The 21,607-nt window shown below is 36.6% G+C and overlaps 1 protein-coding gene and 2 long non-coding RNA genes across 5 annotated transcripts in view; 1 reads left to right on the top strand and 2 right to left on the bottom strand.

The window, feature by feature from the left end:
* The window catches only part of gpr153 (G protein-coupled receptor 153), a 73,457-nt gene that overhangs the window by 43,488 nt on the left and 8,362 nt on the right, over positions 1-21,607 (top strand). For 2 of the 3 annotated variants that reach the window (XR_015498442.1, XM_087265458.1), the window contains exons 4-5: positions 13,886-14,075; positions 17,573-17,748. Coding sequence is in view for 2 of the 3 variants with exons in the window: in XM_087265458.1 (XP_087121584.1) it covers positions 13,886-14,075; positions 17,573-17,748 (366 nt within the window). In the remaining variant the exon portion in view is untranslated. Of the gene's footprint in view, positions 1-13,885; positions 14,076-17,077; positions 17,108-17,572; positions 17,749-21,607 lie in introns of all 3 variants that reach the window. The other variant, XM_087265459.1, reaches the window with a different exon arrangement.
* Positions 3,816-7,709, bottom strand: LOC147842862 (uncharacterized). Its single transcript, XR_015498578.1, has 2 exons — positions 6,744-7,709; positions 3,816-5,795 (listed from the first exon to the last, which is right to left on the bottom strand). It is a non-coding gene; the product is annotated as an uncharacterized LOC147842862 (long non-coding RNA).
* LOC147842861 (uncharacterized) lies at positions 18,800-21,504 on the bottom strand. The gene is made up of 2 exons (XR_015498581.1): positions 19,746-21,504; positions 18,800-19,506 (listed from the first exon to the last, which is right to left on the bottom strand). It is a non-coding gene; the product is annotated as an uncharacterized LOC147842861 (long non-coding RNA).

The following is a 21,607-nucleotide window of genomic DNA, read 5'->3' as shown; positions in this document are numbered from 1 at the left end:
GTGACTTATTATTTAAAAGCAGAAAAATATGTAGCATACATTAACGGTTTTAGTTTATAGTAAACTATTTATTAAGAAATGTGTATGTACTGTATATGACATGGGCCTGCTGGGGCTCGAATGAAAAGTTAGTGAAGGATATGGAAAAGGTGGCCTGTTGCCTGAGAATTTGTATTCACCATCGTCTGTTTGCACATATAGTATGAAAATTTTAATTGCTGTTGAACCTAGAACATTTCTACAGTTATTTGAATGTGTCACATTGTAAAAGTAAACTTTTCAAAAAAAGAAAATAAATGAATAATCAATATCCAATTTAATTATTAATTATTATTATTATTATTAAGTAAAAATTTTACTACTGTAAATTAACTGTATTAAGTAGGATTTCTTTGTCTACTGTATATTACAACCATTAACAATTTATATGATTTATAAATGACATTAGAATACATCATAGTTAAGTGGTTTTATGTTTTTGAATAAAATATGGAATATTCTCAATAATATTTGTAAAGGAAACATAGGCCCTATATGTTCCATTTACATATATTTTAATGTGGAAAATGAGTGCATGTTCTTACTAAAACTAATATTGGACTTTTTTATAAACGCCTGTGTGCATTTAAAACAATATAATTTGCACTCAAAATAATGGGTTTTTTTCTCTAAAGAAGTTGTTCCTCCATTCCGTTTAGAGTGACATTATGGACATTTTTACGTTATAACTAACATGGTTCAATCGATAGATCTGCGACAGAGAAACTATGGTTTCCCAGCTAACACTTATCACTACATCGATATTTTTCCAAATGATGCATCGTACTTTGACAGTTTAACCACGAGTTATGTTGTTGTTTGGGAAAGCACCTCTGATTGACATTTGCGCTCCCTTCAAAGTGCACTTCAAAACCAGTTATGCCATTTTTAATTACAGCCATGGCTCGTGACTAAAGCTATAGGTGTCCTAATATGATTTGCTAATTTTTTTTTTTTTAAATCTATACATTAATGGTTTTAATTTACTGTATATTATTTTAAAAATGTATCTTCACATTAGGCTATGTGACATATACAACATTTCTGTGGTGTTTTGAGTTTGTCAAAGTTGTAAAAGTAAACCTTTCAAATAATAATAATAATAATAATAATAATAATAATAATAATAATAATAAAAGAATAGCCTAAATAAAGAATAATAGCATTAGTCTATTTTTTGGTCTAAATGTAATGAAAAAATGTTTTTAACATCATTATTTGACCATGTGTGATTTATATATGAGATGAGCCTACGTGTTGGCTATTGTAAGTGGTTTTATGTTTTGAAATAGAATAGGGAATATTATCATATTGTTTCAATTAAGTGTGCAATAAAAAATGCATGTTTTAACCAAAACACATATTAAATTTATTAAATAAAAATAAAACATTAAAATATGTCCGCTTGTGCATGTAAAAGAATATATTTTTTCTTTTTTAAATGCAGAGAAGTTGTTTCTCCACCTCGTTTAAAGCATAGTTACAGAAATTTTACATTTGAATTAATGTATCTGCGACATAGCAACTATGGTTTTGGGAAACACGTGTCAATTGTACATTTAAAATGGTGCATCGTACTATGATAATATTGACATAATAATTACACAATGACATAATAATCACATAACATTGTTGTCATTTGCAATAAAATCTAAAAAAAAAAAGATTTTTTTCAGTTTAAACTGTTTTCACAACCCAAACATGTCAGAATCTGCATTTAATCTTGCTAACAGATAATTAAAGAGTATGAATTAGATTTTTGAACTTAAGTTAATAGAATTTATATATTTGTATTATATATTATATTTAACATAATGTGTTCAAATTAGGGTTGGGCGATGTCGACCAATTTGGCATCGTACGATATCTAATGTGAAACTTCGTGATGGACGATGGCATGATCGTCGTAGGCGGTGGTGAATTAATTATTTATGAATTTTTAATGAATTCATAACAAATTAATTATTTGTAGGCTACCGTTTCAACTACTTCACCCGCATTGTCTTTGTTTTACCCATAAACAAATCATAAATAAATAGATAATTGCACACAAATTACCACCTGTCAATCAATTTTTCCGCATGAGGTTGTTCTGTAAAAAAGGTGCACAACCAACAGTAATTGAGGTTTTCACTAAAATCACTAAGTACAAATGTGAAAGTCAAAGACTGAAGCAGTGTACTGATGCTATGACACGTTACCTGATAGATTCAAAAGACAGAAGACTCGTTAAATAGAGACAAGATTAATTAAATATTATGTTTAACAACTATATGAGAAGCGATCCAGCGGTACATCTTTGATAAACTGTCCGAGGTGCACTGCTCTCTCGAGCTCAGACGAGTGCATGACCGTGTGTGTGGCTGTGTGTGTGGTCACGTGATGTGCGTTTTCAGCGGACAGAGAGCTGTTTAGAAATGCTAGGTAAAACACGGTGTGTATGTGGATCATTTTTGTTCTAAAATGGCATTTAAAAACTAAGTATTAGTGTAAACGGGGGGCTAACTGTGTATTTTTTTCGAGCGGGTTTGCGACAGGGGCGGGGCAGAGGATCAGCGATGCCGGTTCAGCATCGTGTTGTGTATTGGCTATTGGCGATGGATGATGGCATCGTCTATAGGCCCAACCCTAGTTCAAATGTTTTCAAATATTGAATTTTAAAATATGTTTTAATGGTAAACATGGTATATTAATAATATGTGCTGGGCAGTTCCTTTAAAAAAGGATTTTATTACATGAAATATTAGTATTAAAATAAAAGTCAATACTGTTTTTATTTTGTAGGTATTAGTGCTGCACGATTAATCATATCGCAATCGCGATGTCAGCCTATGTGATTACATTACAGCAAATCTTGCGATTAAATTAAATAAACAAATGCATTTGTGGACGTAACAAGACATTATTCTAAATCTCGTGTAGCGCATGTGTTTATGGTCATGTGACTTTCCGCAGCGCAGTGTGGAGATGGGAGAAAATGGACACAGAACAGACCGACACTGAACTTGTGCCCAGGAAAAATGCTACCTCTGTTATTTGGCTACTGAACAAAACTAAAATTGCTACATCACGTGGCAACACGACAAATTTATATTAGCACATGAAGACAGAGATAAAAGCCAAGAGTAGTAATGTAAAAATATTTTTAAAAATGGGTATTTGTATTATTTATCTGTACGTTTGACTTAATTTTTAAAGTTTGAGTTAATTTAACATAATTTAATTCAGTAATGTAAAGATGTTACTGTTATTTAATTTTGTACAATTTAGTTTTAACTTGAAAACAACATTGTTCATTTCTAGTTGTTGCTAGATTGCACTGTATACTGTATCTCAGTTGAAAAATAAAAATTTCAGCATTATTAGTAATCTGTGTATGCATTTTTCTTGATAACAAGCAAGTTGAGTCATACCACTTGTTTATCGTATCGCAATCGTAAATCGCAATTTTGACCTTAATAAATCGCAGTATAGGTATGTTCCTAAACTTTTGTGAGGTGTCCAAATATTTGTATAAATTAAAAACGTCAACTCATTTAGTTTTGTGGAAAATGGGTATGAAAATGTGCAGATGTTAAGAATAAACGTATAAAATGAAAATTTATATATGTAGGGTTCGATAAATGTTTCTCATTGTAAATGTAATTCGTTACTACCCACCTCTGATATCAGATTATAAACAACATAAGAAGTATGATTGGTGGTTTGTTGTGTTCTGATCACAATGCTTTTTTAGACAAGACTGGCTTGTGTTTGGTATGGGTTTTTTTTTTTGTTGAATGCTCTTGGTCGCCAGTAGTTTTGAATGCACAGATTTTCTTACTTTGTTTTACTTATCATTTGTGATTATATGGTCGATTAAATTTTATTTGTAATTAACACTGTTTCCCTCAGTGTCCAAGTCATGCACATCATTCATGACCCGCTATAGCATTGTGTTAAAGGTGCAGTAGGCGATTGTCTTCAGAAGCATTTTTTGTTGTGCTGGTTGAAAGTCTCTTTACACTCTAATAGTAATGATTACAGTAAATTATCTAAATGTATTTATATGTATTTTTATATTTTGGGTAAGGCATATTGAAAAAAAAAAAGTTTATCCAATTAAATAGAGTCGGGCCGACATGTCTTATAATTCCGATAAGTAGCCCAATCTGTCTGTCAGCAAATGCAGAGTTGAACAACTGCGCAGCCGTTTGTACGCAGCTCCGCCGATCCCCGTGCGTTCACAAAAGAGAGCATGCGCACGTGATCGGTAAAAACATGCTGGATCAAAACTTTTTAGAGTTACCTTTGCACGCTGGAGAAAGGATGACACCATGTCTGAAGGATTTCTCTTAGACCGGTAATGTTCTGTTTTAAAACTGTTTTAGCTTGACGCAAAGCTGATGTAACGTTAGATGTTGTTGTTACAAATGGGTTATATCTTCACAGAAGTGTTGTTCAGCCACTAAAATCTTTCAATGAAAGATTGATAAGACTATTTCAGTTTCATAAGGGACCTTTTAAAGCATCGATGATGTAGATTTTAATTAGTTTAACAACAAAACACAAGTAAGCATTGCTATTCCGCCTAGTCTCTCCCTATATCGTTTACCATGCAACTCTAAATATTCAATCTGAAATAGCATGTCAGTTTGGCTTGCACGCAGCCTGACAAGCACTAGTAGCTTTTAACACATGAGAGAGGGTTCTTTTGCTGTGCTCGTGTTTAAGGAGGCGTGGCTCTAGACGGCAGGGGAGGGACTGTGATTCAGAGATTTATGCTAAGCTGTTAGCATTGTGGAAGATCACCTACTGCACCTTTAAATCATAACTTTATCTATATCTGCTGCATTGTGGTAAATGTCTCGGTTTTAACCTTGGTTTACTGAGTAAGCAGTGAACAGTGTCAGTAGATGATGTTTTGGGAACAGCCTCCAGGTATGACATTTGTCCTATGCCTATTCAGGAAATCAGGGTTACATATGTTGCCTTTCATAGGTCCACTTGATATTTTATCAGTAGCTAACACTGTCAGATCACTACATCACAGCAAAAGAAGTGTCACTACTGTTTCTGGGCCTCCTGGCTAAGATGTACTCCAGTCCCCAAAGCCATGTACCCCAATTTTCCAACCCAGACTCACTGCAAATATGTACTCAGGGACACATTTTTAAGAACCAAGAAATATGTACCTTGGTTTACTTCGTTACCGAGGCACGTTTCCTCATATATGCCATTACTTAAAATCCACTAGAGGCTGCTGTGTACATTTCTGCCAATCTCAATGTCCTTCACACGCATGCTCCTAAAAAAAGCCGGTCGGCTTGTCAACATGCATATAATCAGCTTGATATCGACTGACCCACACAGTTCCTTTCCTAAACCCAACCAATAGTGTTTTCAAAAGCAAACTAGAAGAGAAAATCCATCATAGCTGCATGCTTCTACCATGATCCCCCCTCCCCGGTCTTAAATTGTTTCATCCTGCACATGCCTCTTAGAAAATCTCTGCACGGGCCTGGTCTTATCTCCTGTCTATCTGAACTATTAAAAAAAATAATAATACTTTATATATACAGTTGAAGTCAGAATTATTAGCCCCCTTGAACTATTTGCCCCCTATTTATTTTTTTACCCAATTTCTGATTTCTGAAAGCAAATCATTTTTACCACCTGTATCACTTGTTTTACAGTCAAAATGCAGACATATGTACCCATGAGCACATATTTCTCAGTTCTCAAAAAAAATCCCTAGGCACATATTCCCAATGAGCCTGTGTAGTAGAGCTGCACGATTCTGGCTAAAATGAGAATCGCGATTTTTTTTTTTGCTTAAAATAAAGATCACGATTTTCTCACGATTCTGTAGATGTAAAATAAAGGTATGGTAAAAACAAACATATGGCACAACCTCAATAATAATATTATGTGTAGGTCTACTGGTTTCTTTAAATAATTCTATTCTACTTATAATAATTCTGATGTTGAATTATTATGTTTGAGATATATACTTGCAATCTGTCATATTAGACTATTTTATTCACTGGTAAAATCAGACATTTGCCATTATCAGATTATATTCAACAATATATAGGCTAGAGTAGTTACACTGACATTGTAAACCTTTATTTTCATGCACAACTGTGGGTTCGCTATGAAAGGAAAAACATATCAAATGCTTGTCGTAATCATAACTCTAAAATGCGATATGATAATTTAAATGAAGTGCACACTTTCGGTTTCATTCTGACTGCTAAGTGCTTGTTCATACTTCCCCCAAATGATCACTCTGTGACACAAACTGAATATTATTTGCAACTGTATTACCTGTTACTCGCAACATATGCAGGTTCTGTTCACTAAAGTAGGAGCCGCGCGTCTATCATTAAGCGTGCTCCCTCTCTATGATAACAGCTCACGGTCAGCAGCTCATGTCACGTGTGATTTCCCGATCGCGAAAACATCATTATGTTAAGACAAAAATGACATTTTTAGGTGAATTATACCTTATAAATACAGTATGTGACTCATTCAACATCATTTGGAGGAGTCAATGTCACAGAGCAACGTGTGTGAAACAATAAAAAGACTCGTTCAGCCGCCTTTTCTTCTCTCCTAAACTTGAAAATATGATTGACAGAATCGTAGAAATGCTGGATTAAGATCGTCTAGGGGGTCGAATCGAGATCGCGATCTTTTAACGATTAATTGTGCAGCTATACTGTGTAGCTAGTATCTTATCTTCTTGACACATGTAGCAACAACCAATATCGGTAAGCATCAGAATTTGTTATATTTAACAAGAGACAGTAAATAAACATTAAAACAGTTCATTAAATGAACCAAAACTATGCATTTATGAATAAATACAAATAATTATATACGCTGTAAACAGATCATTTGATAAATATCCCATTTGCATGTAAGCCCACAGTATATAGCAGTTGTTTTCCTTTTTTTAATATTTTTCTATATATTATTCATGTTTTAATATGACTACATACATGAAGCCATCCAGAAAAATCTAGGCACAAATGGGTAAATCCCATTGTTCTGACTCTCTTATAAAAAGACGCTGATGAAAAGTTTTCTTAACAGGTTCCTGAGAGAATCTATTTTACGTTACGTAAAGCAGTTGCTTAAAACTTGGAATGTTAAAAACTGGGTGACTAGCGGTCTTCCCTCTCCTTCTTTCTCTTTTTTAATGCTTCCCTTAAAACTTTAATCTATCCTGATTTTGCCTGCGTCATCTCTTGAGTCTCGCCATCTACCTGATTATGCACGAAGCTCAGAATCGGTCTGTGAAGTGCTGCGTTTCTGAATAACCGGCAAACGTCTTAAGGGGACACACAATTTCTTGTCTCAGAAGGGTGCTTTTGTTTTAATGTGTATCCTAATATATTACTGTGCAGAGAGGGAATACCAAAATCATACACCAAAGTATTGGGTTCTGCTAGGCCCCCTGTGTGACTAGGTCCTTAGAAACATCCTAATCCCTTCCCCCTTGTTACGGTACCCCTGCACAGCACAGTTCATCAAGCAGTGAACATTTAGATAGACTGATAGAGGAAGATGATAGAACAGAGTGAAGTCCATGACCAGATGATAAAGTCTGACAAAAGTGTGCTGAAAGATACAGCATGCCACCGTGAAAGGTTCTTTAAAGATGGACCCTATGATAATGGCTAAAAAGCACGATTTTAGTAACCCAAGCCTTCACCAGAGTAGGAGCAAAGTCTATTCAGCATGGGCTCACTGATAAGACCTGTAAAACCACCAATCCTGCCGAGGGATTTAAAGGCCAAAAACAAGTCCTGAGAATCAGAAATCTATTTGAAGCTTACTCAAGCATTTCACACTGATGCACTATAAAAGCCCTCTCACTTCCTAGATAAGTCTTTAGAAGGAACACATGTGTCTTAGTAAGTTCTTAGCCATTTCATTGCAGAAAAGAAACAAGTGAACCGCTCACACAAACTGGTGTGTGTTTAGCAGCAGTCACCACATGAGTCAAACCCAAAGTTTCTACATTTGTGAATGTTGGTATTCAGCTTTAGCTAAGTTTTATTATTCAGTTAAATTTAAGTGTTCATGATACAGAAGGAAACAGTTCTACTTGATTTAGGTTATGTGTTTTTCTCATTCGATGGTGTTAGTTTGGTAATATTGAGTGTTTTTAGATATTGTAATGCTTTTGCCTGTTACCTTTATGCCATTTTGATTAGGCATGGGACTATAACCGTTTTTCAAGGTATACCGCGGTTTGAAAAAGTTAACCGCCAAAATTTTCTGTAACACCGTCCTTATGGTATGTGTAAGATTTTTTAAAACAACAGCATCTCCAGCAGAAAATATATCCAAAGATGCCAATTTAAAAAAAAAGAAATGTGTGTTTTTGAAACTAATGAAGACAGCAGAAGTCAATGGTTTATTTTCATTACTTAGCCTGACATGTTTACAGCTCCAAAATATTCATTCATTCATTTTCGTGTCGGCTTAGTCCCTTTATTAATCTGGGGTTGCCACAGCAGAATGAACCGCCAACTTATCCAGCAAGTTTTTACGCAGCGGATGCCCTTCCAGCCACAACCCATCCCTGAGAAACATCCACACACACATTTACACACACACTCTTACACTACGGACAATTTTGCCTACCTAATTCACCTGTACCGCATGTCTTTGGACTGTGCGGGAAACCAAAGCACCCGGAGAAAACCCACGCTAAGGCAGAGAGGACAAGCAAACTCCACACAGAAATGCCAACTGAGCCGAGGTTCGACCCAGCGACCTTCTTGCTGTGAGGCGACAGCACTACCCACTGCGCCACTGCCTCGCCAGCTACAAAATATTTTAAAGGTTTTTCAAAATAGAATATATTGTGTTCAAAGGGGGGAAAACTTTTAGTTTTTTTACACAGACATTTAAAAAGAATATATTTTAGAGCAGTAATCACAGTACCGTGATACCATGAAACTGTGATATTTATATTCAAGGTTATCATACCGTCAGAATCTTATACCGGCCCATGCCTAATTGTGGTAATATTTGGATGTTAACAACAGCATACATTTCATGATAATCTACTTCTGTATATCTTGTGTTGCTTATTTGTGCTGTCAAAATCATAAAAAAATGTCTTTAAAGGGTTATGAAATCCCCCTGTTTCAGTTCAATTCTAGCTCAGAAATTTTTCAAAAAAGAAAAAATGCTCTGAGTGGGCGTGGCCGGCAGAGCAGGGGAAAAAGTGGGGAGTGAAGCGAATGACTGTCAGTTAGCGCACAAAATCAGACACAAAATGTGAGGAGACTCATGATTTTATAGTTTATGATAGGTATAATAGGTTACTTGTAATTCTATATATTGCATAGGTTACAAAATAGGAGGACTTCTCTCCTCCTGAATCCCTGGGTCTGAAAACAGACACAGTGCATAGCAGTGCAGCAGGTCTCCTGCCATAGATATTTCAATCATTAACCCTGCCGATTTTAAACATAAGTGAACACAGCCGCATGGATATAGGAAATGTGTCTGAATGTAGCAAACTCAACTGATAAAAGACAAAGTCCGCCATTTTCCAATCCTCGTACAGCTTCTAATGCTTCAAGAGTTCCAACTTAGCTGATGGTTTATCATAAGCTTGTTTGGCATGCAGTCCCGGGAGAGAGCCCTGAGCTCAAGGGATCCTCGAGCACAGGGTTCCCTCCTGTTCGCAGAGCAAGAGGGGAGATTGAGCTTAGGTAGATCTCAAAAACTTCCTGGCTGGAGTGGCTAAGGTTAACTACTTTGAGAAGGAAGGGAACTAGACAAAGTGCCTGTTTTGCTTTGTCTGTTATGTATGATTTTTTTTTTTCTTTTACTCGTTTTCTCTTATTGTAAAGCACTTTGTGACTCAATGTCTGGGAAAGGTGCTATATAAATAAACCTTTACTTACTTACTTACTTATCATGGATATCTTTGGACAATGGGAGAAAACAGGAGAACCTGGAGGAAAGCCACACGGACACGGAGAGAACATACAAACTCTGCACAGAAACACACTCTTGCTGACCACTGGGCTGCCGTGCCGCCCAATCTGTGAGAAAAAAAAGGAGAAGGGGGAGAAAGGGTGGTTTCTTCCAGACATGATAAATGTGAAATGAAGACTGTTGGTTATTTATAATAACTTAGGAATCAAATGAATGAGGATCATAATTAGCTAATGCGGGACAGACTGTGGTAAATCATAAGCATGTGATCCTCTCGATGTTAATGATTTTGGTCTCACCCCAAAAATGATTTTAAACCGGAAGATAAAATTGGCTGACAAAAGCTCAAAATTATCCAGGTTTATCCACAATTAAAGCTAACAGGTGCTAACATTAGCCCCTTTCACACAGTGATACCGGTAAATATCTGGAACATTTCCGGAACGACTTTACCGGTATATTCAAAAAAGCGCTGTTCACACAGGCGAGGACGTTACGGAAATTTTCTGGAAAAGAGCATTCACACATCCATTCCAAAATGCCGGTAAATTCTGACATCATTCACCACAAATGAGCTTTAACGGCTACGCTTGTGTTTGTAAACATTTGACTAAATTACAAACTCTGTGGATGATCAATATTGTGAACAACTTTCGCAGGATCACTTTCGCATGTCGAGATGTTCATAATATGTGTGTGTGCAGGCGCTCAGGCTGTTTCACAGGCACACGCAAAGCTTGAAGGTAAACAAACAACGGCTTATCATAAGCATCTCATCGATGAATATTTACACAGTTGGCATTAAGAAGAACATATAAACATTATCTGACTAACTTAGCAGCTAAATGTGTCTGGAAAAATATTCAAAGGCTTTTATTCTCACAAACCGCGCGGACGTAAATGCGTCTGACTGTTGTGATTGGCTAAAGCAGACGTCTCACGTCAGCACGTTCTAGACGTGTACGCGCTTATTACGGCAATCTTCCTTCTGCATTCACACAGCGCAGCATTCCGGCAAATTGCCGGTAATGTTACAACTGCTCTTTCTGGAAAATAGCCAGAACGAATTTACCGGTATTTTCAAAAAGGACCTGTTCACACATACAACCTTTCCGGAAAATTGCCGGCAATTTTCCGGAAAGGTCTGTATGTGTGAAAGGGGCTAATGTCTAATTGATTCTTATTTGGGGCTAATTGATTCTTAACACACACAAATTTGTTAAAATCTTTTATAAAGTACTCAAGAGTTTCTTGAATCTTTGAGCTGCTAAAACGTATTGAGAATGATTGGTGCAACATGGATAGTTAACCCAAGGTTCAAGTAATCTTGGATCTGACCGGTATCCAGAACAAATGTTTGTCGTGGTCATTGATGAATCAAGAGCACAAAACTTGATAATAGTCTTTTTAGCATATATCATAGCATAGATCCCAGATGTGCTCAAGCCCTGTAACATCTCTGCCCCCTTTGTGTTTGGCCAGAGGAGAACGTACCTTAGCTCAGTGTAGCAGAGGCCAGCTAGTGAAGTGGCGTGCAGGTAAACCTCACTCCTCTGACCTCTAAAAAAGGTGCTCTAACGACAGACGCTATAGGCTATGGTCTTTAGCCTATTTGTTTGAACAACCAACTACCATGCGGAAAGTCGCCAGTTTGATCCCAGCTCAGAGCGGGTTGAGTACAGTAGGACCTGCAGGGTTACATGAGCATTTCTCCCAAGATTCCTACTTCCATCAGTTGACTCTCTTTCACATGTTAATTGCTGATGTTACTCTACTATGTCTGGTTTGTCTGACTGTTCTGCATGTTGTAGAGTGGCACGCAGTAACAAGGACACAGAATATCAAATTGCCTGTGGGGTGTCAATTGATGGAGCTTTGGTTTCTTGCTAACACCAACCAATGTATGCCAAATCATATGCGATGTAAGGACAAGGCTCACTCAATTGTTCAACTCAATTGATTTGTAACTCTGATTGAACAATACAATAACCTTATTGAAAGTCTAGCAAAGTTTCTGACATGCCATCCGACCATTCGATTGCTGATTGGGGAAGTTTAATCACCTCTCCGTGCCCCCTCAACACTGATCAGCATGACTAATGTTGTACGACTAATCTAAAATTGGGCCCAACAAACAAAAGTCACACAAGTCAAAATTAGGCTCAGAATTGAACCCAAAATCTCATTTGTATGGTCAGCTTAAATGTTTGTTTTTTTCTACAGCACAAAACATTACATTAATTGATTATTTTCAGCAGCGGTAATCAGCAAAACATTTGTCTGGTTCAGTGGCATTGTTTATGTTCTGCTCTACAACATGGCCGACCGATGACACATCGTGAAATCACTCTATTGATAGATTGTCAGTATGTGTTGTGGTTGAGGCACAAAAGTGATGTCTTGGTTCACACAATGGGCACTGTAGCGTGAAGCATGAGGAAGAAACTGTTAGTCAAAAACACATGATTGAACTTCTGTCACAAAAAAATGAACTGGTGAAGCACAGTTAGTCACTGAGAGCGATACACAGTCACAGAAGAAAAATGCATTAAACTCCAAATGTCAGTCACATCCAAACTCTGAAACTGGCAATGAAACAGGCAAACAATGGCAGTGATGCAACCTATCCACATTTTTACTGCCAGAAAGTCCACTCAGAGAGTCGGAAGAAGCATAGGACAGAATCATGCACTGCAAGGTTGATTTGAGTCCCAGCTGACCCAGGATGTTTTTCTCTGTGGAGTTTGCATGTCCTCCATCCGTACAACCTTTTTATTGTAGTTTGATTTGTAGTTATGCAAACCAGGCATTTTACCAGTAGATATAACTCTCACCTAAATTCCCCCACCAAAATCAGTATTAATTATTTATCTGTGTTGTGTCTGAAAGAACTTGTTCGGTTTCTCAAATTTTTTAAGAAGATTATCCCCTACAGTTCAGTTGTGTATAGACCATTTACTCCATTGAAGTTGAAGTAGTGAGGTATTTTATTAAAGGGCACCTATGGTGAAAAATCTACTTTTCAAGCTATTTGGACAAACATATTTGTATATATTTAGTGTATAGACCATCATATTGGGGTGATATAAACACACCCAGTCCTTTTTTTTTAATTTAACAACATAAAAACGGTGGACCAATTAGAGCGGATACTTCACAGTTGGGATGGTGTTCCTAGGCTTGTAAGCTTTCCCCTTTGTCCTCCAAAAGTAACACTTATGGCCAAACAGTTCAATCTTAGTTCCATCAGACTACAGGACATGTCTCCAAAAGTTTGTCTTTTTCCCAGTGTAATTTAGCCAATTGTAATCTGCCTTTTTTGTTGATTCTAGCTTGTTGATTTTCCCATGTTGTCACACAAGGAAGCAGTGGGTTTGAGGTTTTCCTTAAATGCTATTCTACAGTTGTGCCTCCAATTAACTCAAATGTTGTCAATTAGATAATTAGAAACTTCAAAAACCTTGACACCATCATTTGAGCTTCTTCAGAGGCATAATAATCTCATTGTATGTAAACTTGACTTTCAAGAAAAGTTATAACAATTTCTCAAAACATATATCTCTCATTATTCTGCTATTAAGCATAACAGAAACAAATTTCCTAACTTACATAAAAGAGAACAAGTTTAGTCACATTACCATCTGACTTTTTTTTAAATGGTTATGTGCCTTTTTATACAGCGTATGTAAACTACTGGTTTTAACTGGATGTGGTAATGCCTAAATCTGTTTTGTTTAATTTACACCAGTTGGTGTAGTGATAAGCGTAATTAGTATTTGATTATGTGTATCACTGCTGTGGTAAATTGATGCATACATTTTAAAAGTAACCATTTGTGTGGCCATTTTACTTTGCTTTAACCACTTCCATACATAACCGAGGTGCTTGATTGTAGGTGGTGAGCTTTGCCAGCTTGAAATTTGACCGCTCCTACAGCTGGATGGTCCTGTGTGTGCTGTGGTGCTCCATAGCTCAGTCCATCCTCCTCCCCATGTTCCTGTGGGCCTGTGACCGTTACAGAGCAGACGTCAAGATGGTCTGGGAGAAATGTGTTGCCATCATGTCCAACGATGAAGTGGATGAAGGTAAGGACCACTCAAGACATCAAGACATCAAAAAAAATTTTTTTATTTTATAAAAAATAAAAACAAGATAATAAAAAGTATACAGATATAGTTATCTACATTTTAGTAATTGGAAAAAAGGCAACTAAACTCAAACGCTTGTAAATGTAATAATCTAAAAGATGCACCGTATGTTTACTGCATACAAAACCGATGTTAAATAGTCAATGTAGTTTAGTAATTATCATCCTGCAGTCACATGCATACATATATCATTTTAAATTAGCATATTATGTATGCAAAAAAAAATTATATATATATATATATATATATATATATATATATATATATATATATATATATATATATATATATATATATATATATGTATATATATATATGTATATGTATATATATATATATATATATATATATATATGTATGTATGTATATATATATGTATGTATGTATATATATATATGTATGTGTGTGTGTATATATATATATATATATATATATATATATATATATATATATGTGTATATATATATATATATATATATATATATATATATATATATATATATATATATATATGTATGTATGTATGTATGTTTTTTATAAATATGTATTATGTTATTAATTATTCCAACAGTTTAATGTTAAAGGTGTGTGGAGAAAGAAAGTAAAGGAAGTTTCATACTTTATTTTTATTTGACTATTATTATTGTTTATATGTATATTTTTTATAATTTAATAATTGTATATATAACATTTTTTTATATAATAATTTTACAATTATAATTATTTTTCTTATTTATCATTATTATTGTTATTTGTATTCTTCCTGCTATATTTTGGGGGGGAATATTGCTTGGTCAACAAATGATGATTTCCGTCATTGGATTTATCATGTGACCTACATTTTACCACAAAATCCCTTCATAAATTTTAGCTGACATTACCGGACTATGTTTTAATGTTCCTTTACATGGAGAATAACTGTATTCAAGCCTAGGCTGCTGTATTTGGTTAGCTGCTATATAGTATATTCAAATAATCAAGTAAAAAGGGGAGTAAATACAAAATTACAGCACCATTGTTTCACTGATGCAACTTTTTCATGATGTCACCACTACTTTGACATTTGCGTTTGCCTATACAATATATACAATCCAGGCTCATTCTAATTACGTACCCCTATATACATTTCTTGGGAGTGCCAAGTACGTCCCTTGACTATGCTTTTTTTTGCAGTTTTTGTTTTCGTGAATCCACCAGAAGCCGCTGTGTAGGCTTTTTAAGATCTCAAGTTTCTCTTGCGAGTGCCATTTGCGCCTGCTCTTCTCGCATAAAACCACTAGAGCCCATTATTGACTGTCTGACTTACTGACTGACCAACCGACTGATACCCCCCCACCTTCCCCCTTCCTTAGATCCAACCAGTAGTGTTTTAAAAAGCAATCCAGAAAAAGAAAAGCCCCCTGATTTTTATCGCATATCAGTTTTTACCACATTCTCACCCTGGTATATACTTGTTTATTTTATTTTTTGGCTTGTTGTTTTTGTCTTACCTGCTTTCTGGAACCGTTCTTCTCCAGACTCGAGCTTCATTGTCGCGGTCAACTCCGCTCTGCGTCTCAAGTCCACCGACGTACATGTTGAGCTACCGGACAAACTAGTAACAGCGGAAAAGCCGTCCATAAGGAGGTAAGCAGTCAGCTGGTAAGCGAGAAAAGGAATGGCGTCATACCACCTCGTATCGTTACTTTTAAAGATGAAATGCAGCGATCTCCAGAAATGTATATAGGGCTGCGTTTTCAGAATGAGCCTATGTTGAATATATAGGCACTGTTGCAACAATAAAACTTTTAGCTTTGTGTTATTTAGCAAAAACAAATAAATAAATAAATAAATAATTAATTGACAGAAAGAAGCATCTTAAACCCTTTCAGAGAGTTCTGATGTTGATTTGCTGTTTTCATATTCATATTTCAACTAAAGCTCTATATTGATACGTACCCCTATATACATTTCTGGACAGAAACCTTTATTAGGGGCAATTTTATTTTGCAGTTTTTGTTATTACAAATCCACCAGAGGCCACTTTGTACGCTTTTTCAGATCTCAAGTTTCTTGCGAGTGCCATTCCCGCCTACCAGAGGCCGTTGTCGACTGACTTACTGACCGACTGATACCCCCACCCACCCCCTTCCCTAAGCCCAACCGATAGTGTTTTCAAAAGCACAGATTGACGGGATCACCCACTTCCCAAAACCCAACCGACGTTGTTTTCAAAACCAATCCAGAAAAGCCCTCGCGACCGCCACGTTTTACAATCGTACCACGTTCTCACCCTGTTATTATACTTGTTTATTTTGTTTTTTGGCTTTAGTTTTACATTTTGAAATCATTCTTCGAAATAGAACCACTTCGTCGTGGTCAACTCCTCTCTGTGTCTCAAGTTCGAGAATGTACGTGGCGAGCTACTGAGCAAACTGGTAACAGCGGAAAATCCGTCTACACAGAGGTAAGTCATCAGCTGGTAGCGGCCACATTATAGCATTCGTTTTAAAGACAAAATGCAGCCGTACATAGCTCTGGCTACATAATTCACGCTCTCCAGAAATGTATACGGGGGTACATTTTTACAATGAGTCTGCATTGTCGTATTTACAATAGTTACTTTATTGTTCACAACCATGACAACAATTCTCTAAGAGAAGCTTAACTGTGTTTTGGTTGCAACTTTGGCTATAAAAAAATGTGTACTCAAAGATGTTCCAACATATATAAATAGTACTAAAAATAGATTTTCTTTAGGTCACATGATAATTATGAATTATTAAAAAAACAGAGGTTGTCTGAATGTACTGATGAATGTAGGTGTTAAGTGTTTGACATTGCTATTAGCAGTATTTCATTACCCTTCCTGCTATTCGGCACCATTTGCAATCATAAGGAATATGTACAAGAGATGGATTGTTGTGATCTTAATTTAAAAGTGCTCTGCTTCTTTCCAGACGGTTTGCCTTGTGTAACACAGCTCAGTTGTATGTATAAGGGTTGCTTCTTGTACTTGTGTCTCACTCAAATGCATGCAAAGCTGCCTGTGCTAACAGCTGATCTCATCTGTCATCCCGCTGTGTCCCCCATTTTGCCTTAAGATCAGCATTTCACATTGCCCTACAACTGTTTTAAGAATATGAAAGAAATCGTTACATCCCTTACAGAGATTTTTTTCCATCCCCAAATCGAAGTGTGAGGGAATTTCGATCAATTGCATTCTATACACCTTCTTAAGTAGTAAACCGCAACAGTCAGTCGTGATTATCAGTACAAGACTATTATGTGTCCACATGAAGACATCCTCTAATTTCAATGCGGATCCCCCAAAAAAATAAATGTATAAAAGGGAATTTGTTTCTCCTACCTATTCGTCTGTCTGTCTGTCTGTCTGTGTATTCTGAGCACATTGATCTTTAATCCTGATATATATATGCTTTCTGCGTTTGCAGAAAACAGCCAGGATGGAGGCATTCATCCGGACTTAATATTTGACAGACCGTTTGACTATAGCTCCGCTGGTGATATCATGACGGTAGAGCGTATTGCCAAGTACGAATTCTCAACCTTAGAAAGGGGGGGCTATCCATTGAGGGAGCTTCAGGAAGATAAAATGCACTATTTGCAGGTATATTTCCATTGATTTTGTTTTTTAAATTTATATATTTGACTTTATTTTGAACAAATCAAAACCAATGTGCATGCCTCGACCTTTGTAGTCACTAAACACTTTTACTGGAATCCTTGTGCATTCCTGTTGAAGACGTTTTCAAAGGTCAGGCTGAAATTGGAGAACTCTTGTTGTGTGTGAGAAAATGTGATCTAACACATACCTTTCTTCACCCAAGTGGTATTTTTGAATGTAGGCCTACTGTTGCAGGGCTCATGTGACGACTGCCACTGATGCCTTTTTTAGTTTATACTTTAAAGTTAAAAGCTTGAAGTCATCGCAAAATATAAATGATGAATAAACAAAACATGCTCAGAATGTCTGACTAACGTGACATAAAAATTGTATGACGGAGACACCGATTTTATTGATTTTGAGTTGTAGAGGCACAGCTGATATGTGATCTGTGTGGAAGTTCATGCTTTCATGACATCCAAATTTTGAATAGAATTCATATTATTAACTGCAGTAAAATGTACAGCTGTGCAATGCTTTCACTTCAAACTTTTAACCATTCAAATTGCCCATTAACACTCACATGTAACCTCCACTTGTAACTTTCATTGGCCTTGATTAATATCAGTCTCACCTGTCATCCATTTTTCTCTCTATATGAATTAACCAATGATTGACTGGAATGAGAAATTGGATTTGGAGGTTAAATGTGGAGAATATGCCATAAACTTGTATGCCAAACACTTCCCAAAGCTCTGTTAGAGAATCGGCAGTGCTTGACTGCTTCCCATTGCAGATTTACCGCTATATACTGTACATTGCACGAATCAACATTTGAAATTCTCTTCAAAGTTTACAAAACTGCCATTAACATTGTGTTTGTTAGAACTGTTTCAAAGACACTTGGCAAAAAACACTGATGCTTATTGATAAGAACTAGAAAACAATGTTTAAAAAGCATTAGACTGTATCCAAAATCAACTTCTAAATTCCTATTGACTATTCGCTAAATTAGTCCACTAAGGCCATGGCCATACGTACATGCGTTTTCGCATGTTTTGTTTTTATGCGTATGAAAACACACCATGATGCATGATGCACCAAACCAACAGGCAAAGATAGTGACACTTTCAAATTTCACTGTTGCCTCACAGCAAGGATGCTGGTTCGACTCCTGGATGGAGCAGTTGGCGTTTTTGTGTGGAGTTTGCATGTTCTCCCCATGTTCGCATGGGTTTCCTCTGGGTCCTCCGGTTTCCCCAACAGTCCAAAGACATGTGCTATAGGAGAATTGGGTAAACAAAATTAGCCGTAGTGTATGAGTGCGTGTATGAATGCGAGAGTGTATGGGCATGTCCCAGTACTGGGTTGCAGCTGGAAGGGCATCCGCTATGTAAAACATATGCTGGAATAGTTGCTGGTTCATTCCGCTATGGCTACCCCTAATATATAGGGGACTAAGCCGAAGGAAAATTAATGAATGAAGTATTTTCAGCAATAAATTGTATTCAAGTCAATGCAAACATGAGAACAGAGGCAAATTCCTATCTCGCAATGAGAATGACATTGAATATGGGATGTGTTTAGTGCAAATGTGTAGAATTTGTCTTGGCCAATCAGAAAGGAGAAAACGGTGATGAGGAAAAACTTCAGTTGTATTCAACCACACTGTATTCAGAGTTTCAGAAAATCTTCACCCTCCCTGCTGAAAATAACAGATTAAAACAGCCTAGGTTGGCTGGTTTTAGCTGGTTGACCAGGCTGGTTTTAGAGAGGTTTTGGCCATTCCAGGCTGGTTTTCAGCCATTTCCAGCCTGATCTTAGCTGGTTAGGCTGGGGGATGACCAACTAAAACCAGCTTGACCAGCCTAGCAAGCCAAAACCAGCTATGTCCAGCTTCAACCACGCTGGTCTAGCTGGTTTTAGCTGGTCATTTTCCAGCTTAACTAGCTAAGACCAGGCTGGAAATGGCTGGAAACTAGACTGGAAATGGCCAAAACCTCTCTAAAACCAGGCTTGTCGACCAGCTAAAACCAAACGACCAGCTTAGGCTGGATTAAGCTGGTTATTTTAGCAGGGCTGGTTAGAGTTTTCAGAAAGTTTCACTTTCAATCACCCAATACTGCGTTGTTTGTGTAAACAAACAATGAAACTGCATAGAAAAAAAACTGTGGTTTAAAAAATACCAGTGTTCGCATGGAGAGGGTCTAATATAGTCCTCTTGATACGGAGTAGATTTTAAACTTCTTGGTCGGACACTGGGATAGTTATTTAAGACTTAGCTATTACTTAGTATTTTGATTTGTGTTAGGTGCCCGAATTTGAATTCTGTGTAACTCTGGCAGTCCTTTACCACCCAACCCACTCCATGCTGGTATTGAACTGGCAACTCTCTGCATGGGAGTATGTTGCTTTAACAAGGAGACTCAAGACCATGGCCTATAGCATCTGTTGCTAGAGCACCTTTAGAGGTCAGAGGAGTGAGGTTTACCTGCACAGCGCTTCACTAGCTGGCCACCGCTACACTCACACCCTTAAACCTCACTCCGATCAGGGTCATGGCACCAATCTAACCCTGCCAGTCCTATACCACCCAACCCACTCTGAGCTGAGATCGAGCTGGTGACTCTCTGCATGGGAGTCGCTTGCTTTAACAAGGATGTTAAAGACTGTGGCCTCTAGTGTCTGTCGCTAGAGCACCTTTTTAAGTTGAGACGAGTAAGGTTTACCTAAACAGCACTTCACTAGCTAACCTCTGTTACACAAAACCCTCTAAACCTCACTCCCATCCCGGAAGAGCCCCTCATGTGTAACCCACCGGTCCTACTGCACCCAACCCGGTCTGAGCTGGGATTTAACTGGCGCTTTTGTACATGGAAGTCAGTTGCTCTAACAAACACTTCACTTGCTAGCCTATGCTACATCTCCATTGGATGCCATCTTGTGGACAGATGAGGGAATTCATTTGTTACACAAACACTCACAGTGCATCATGAATATTCTAGTTGTTGAGTGTACATCAGTTATACTCATTTCTGTGGTGCTTTGTGTGCTTGGTTATATGCACTTCAGAATAGCCACTATGATTTTGGACACCACAACAAATGACTTCTCCCTCAAATAGTGCACAATTTGTAAAAAGAATAAGGGGTGATTTTGGATACAGTCTTGTGCTATAGAATAATGATCAGTGTTCTTTTTCAATTTCACCAGTGTTTTGCATCATCCTCATTGAATATTAGAACATCATTGGGAAGTACAAGCTGCTTAGTACAAGCTTTGCTGTCAAGCCATTCGGAATAATAAATGCTCCTAAACAATTATAGTTAACGCTGATAAACAACTGTAATGTTTCATCAATAAGCAGCATAATACAAATAAAATGACAAGCTTTTATAAATAAGATATACAGTTGAAGGCAAAATAATTAGCCCCCCTTTGAAAAAGTCTTTTTTTATGCAGTGATCTTTAACAGAGCAAGGAAATTTTCCCAGTTTTTCCATTTTTTTTTTCTTCTCTAGAATTTTTTTTTTTAACTTTGGCTGGAATAAAATCAGTTTTATTATTATTTTTTTTTATAGATCATTATTATTACCTTAAGAATTTTTATTTATTTTTTTTTTTTTTGACTGGCTAAAGAAAAAACAATGACTATTTAACCCAACTTGCCTAGTTAATGTAACGAACCTAGTTAGGCATTTAAATCCATGATTAACTGTAATTATGGCAAAGACAATAAAAATATAAAAATATTTTAGCAAAAAAAAAAACATTTTAAATCATGCAAAAATCATGTATCCGTTAAACAGCACTTGGGAAATATTACAAATTCACAGGAGGGCTAATACGTTTGCCTTCAGCT

Source organism: Danio rerio, chromosome 8 (genome assembly GCF_052040795.2).
Source record: "Danio rerio strain M-AB ecotype USA chromosome 8, GRCz13ab, whole genome shotgun sequence".
Lineage (NCBI taxonomy): Eukaryota > Metazoa > Chordata > Actinopteri > Cypriniformes > Danionidae > Danio > Danio rerio.
Note: the sequence above shows the minus strand (reverse complement) of the source record. Positions and strands in the feature narration are given on the sequence as shown.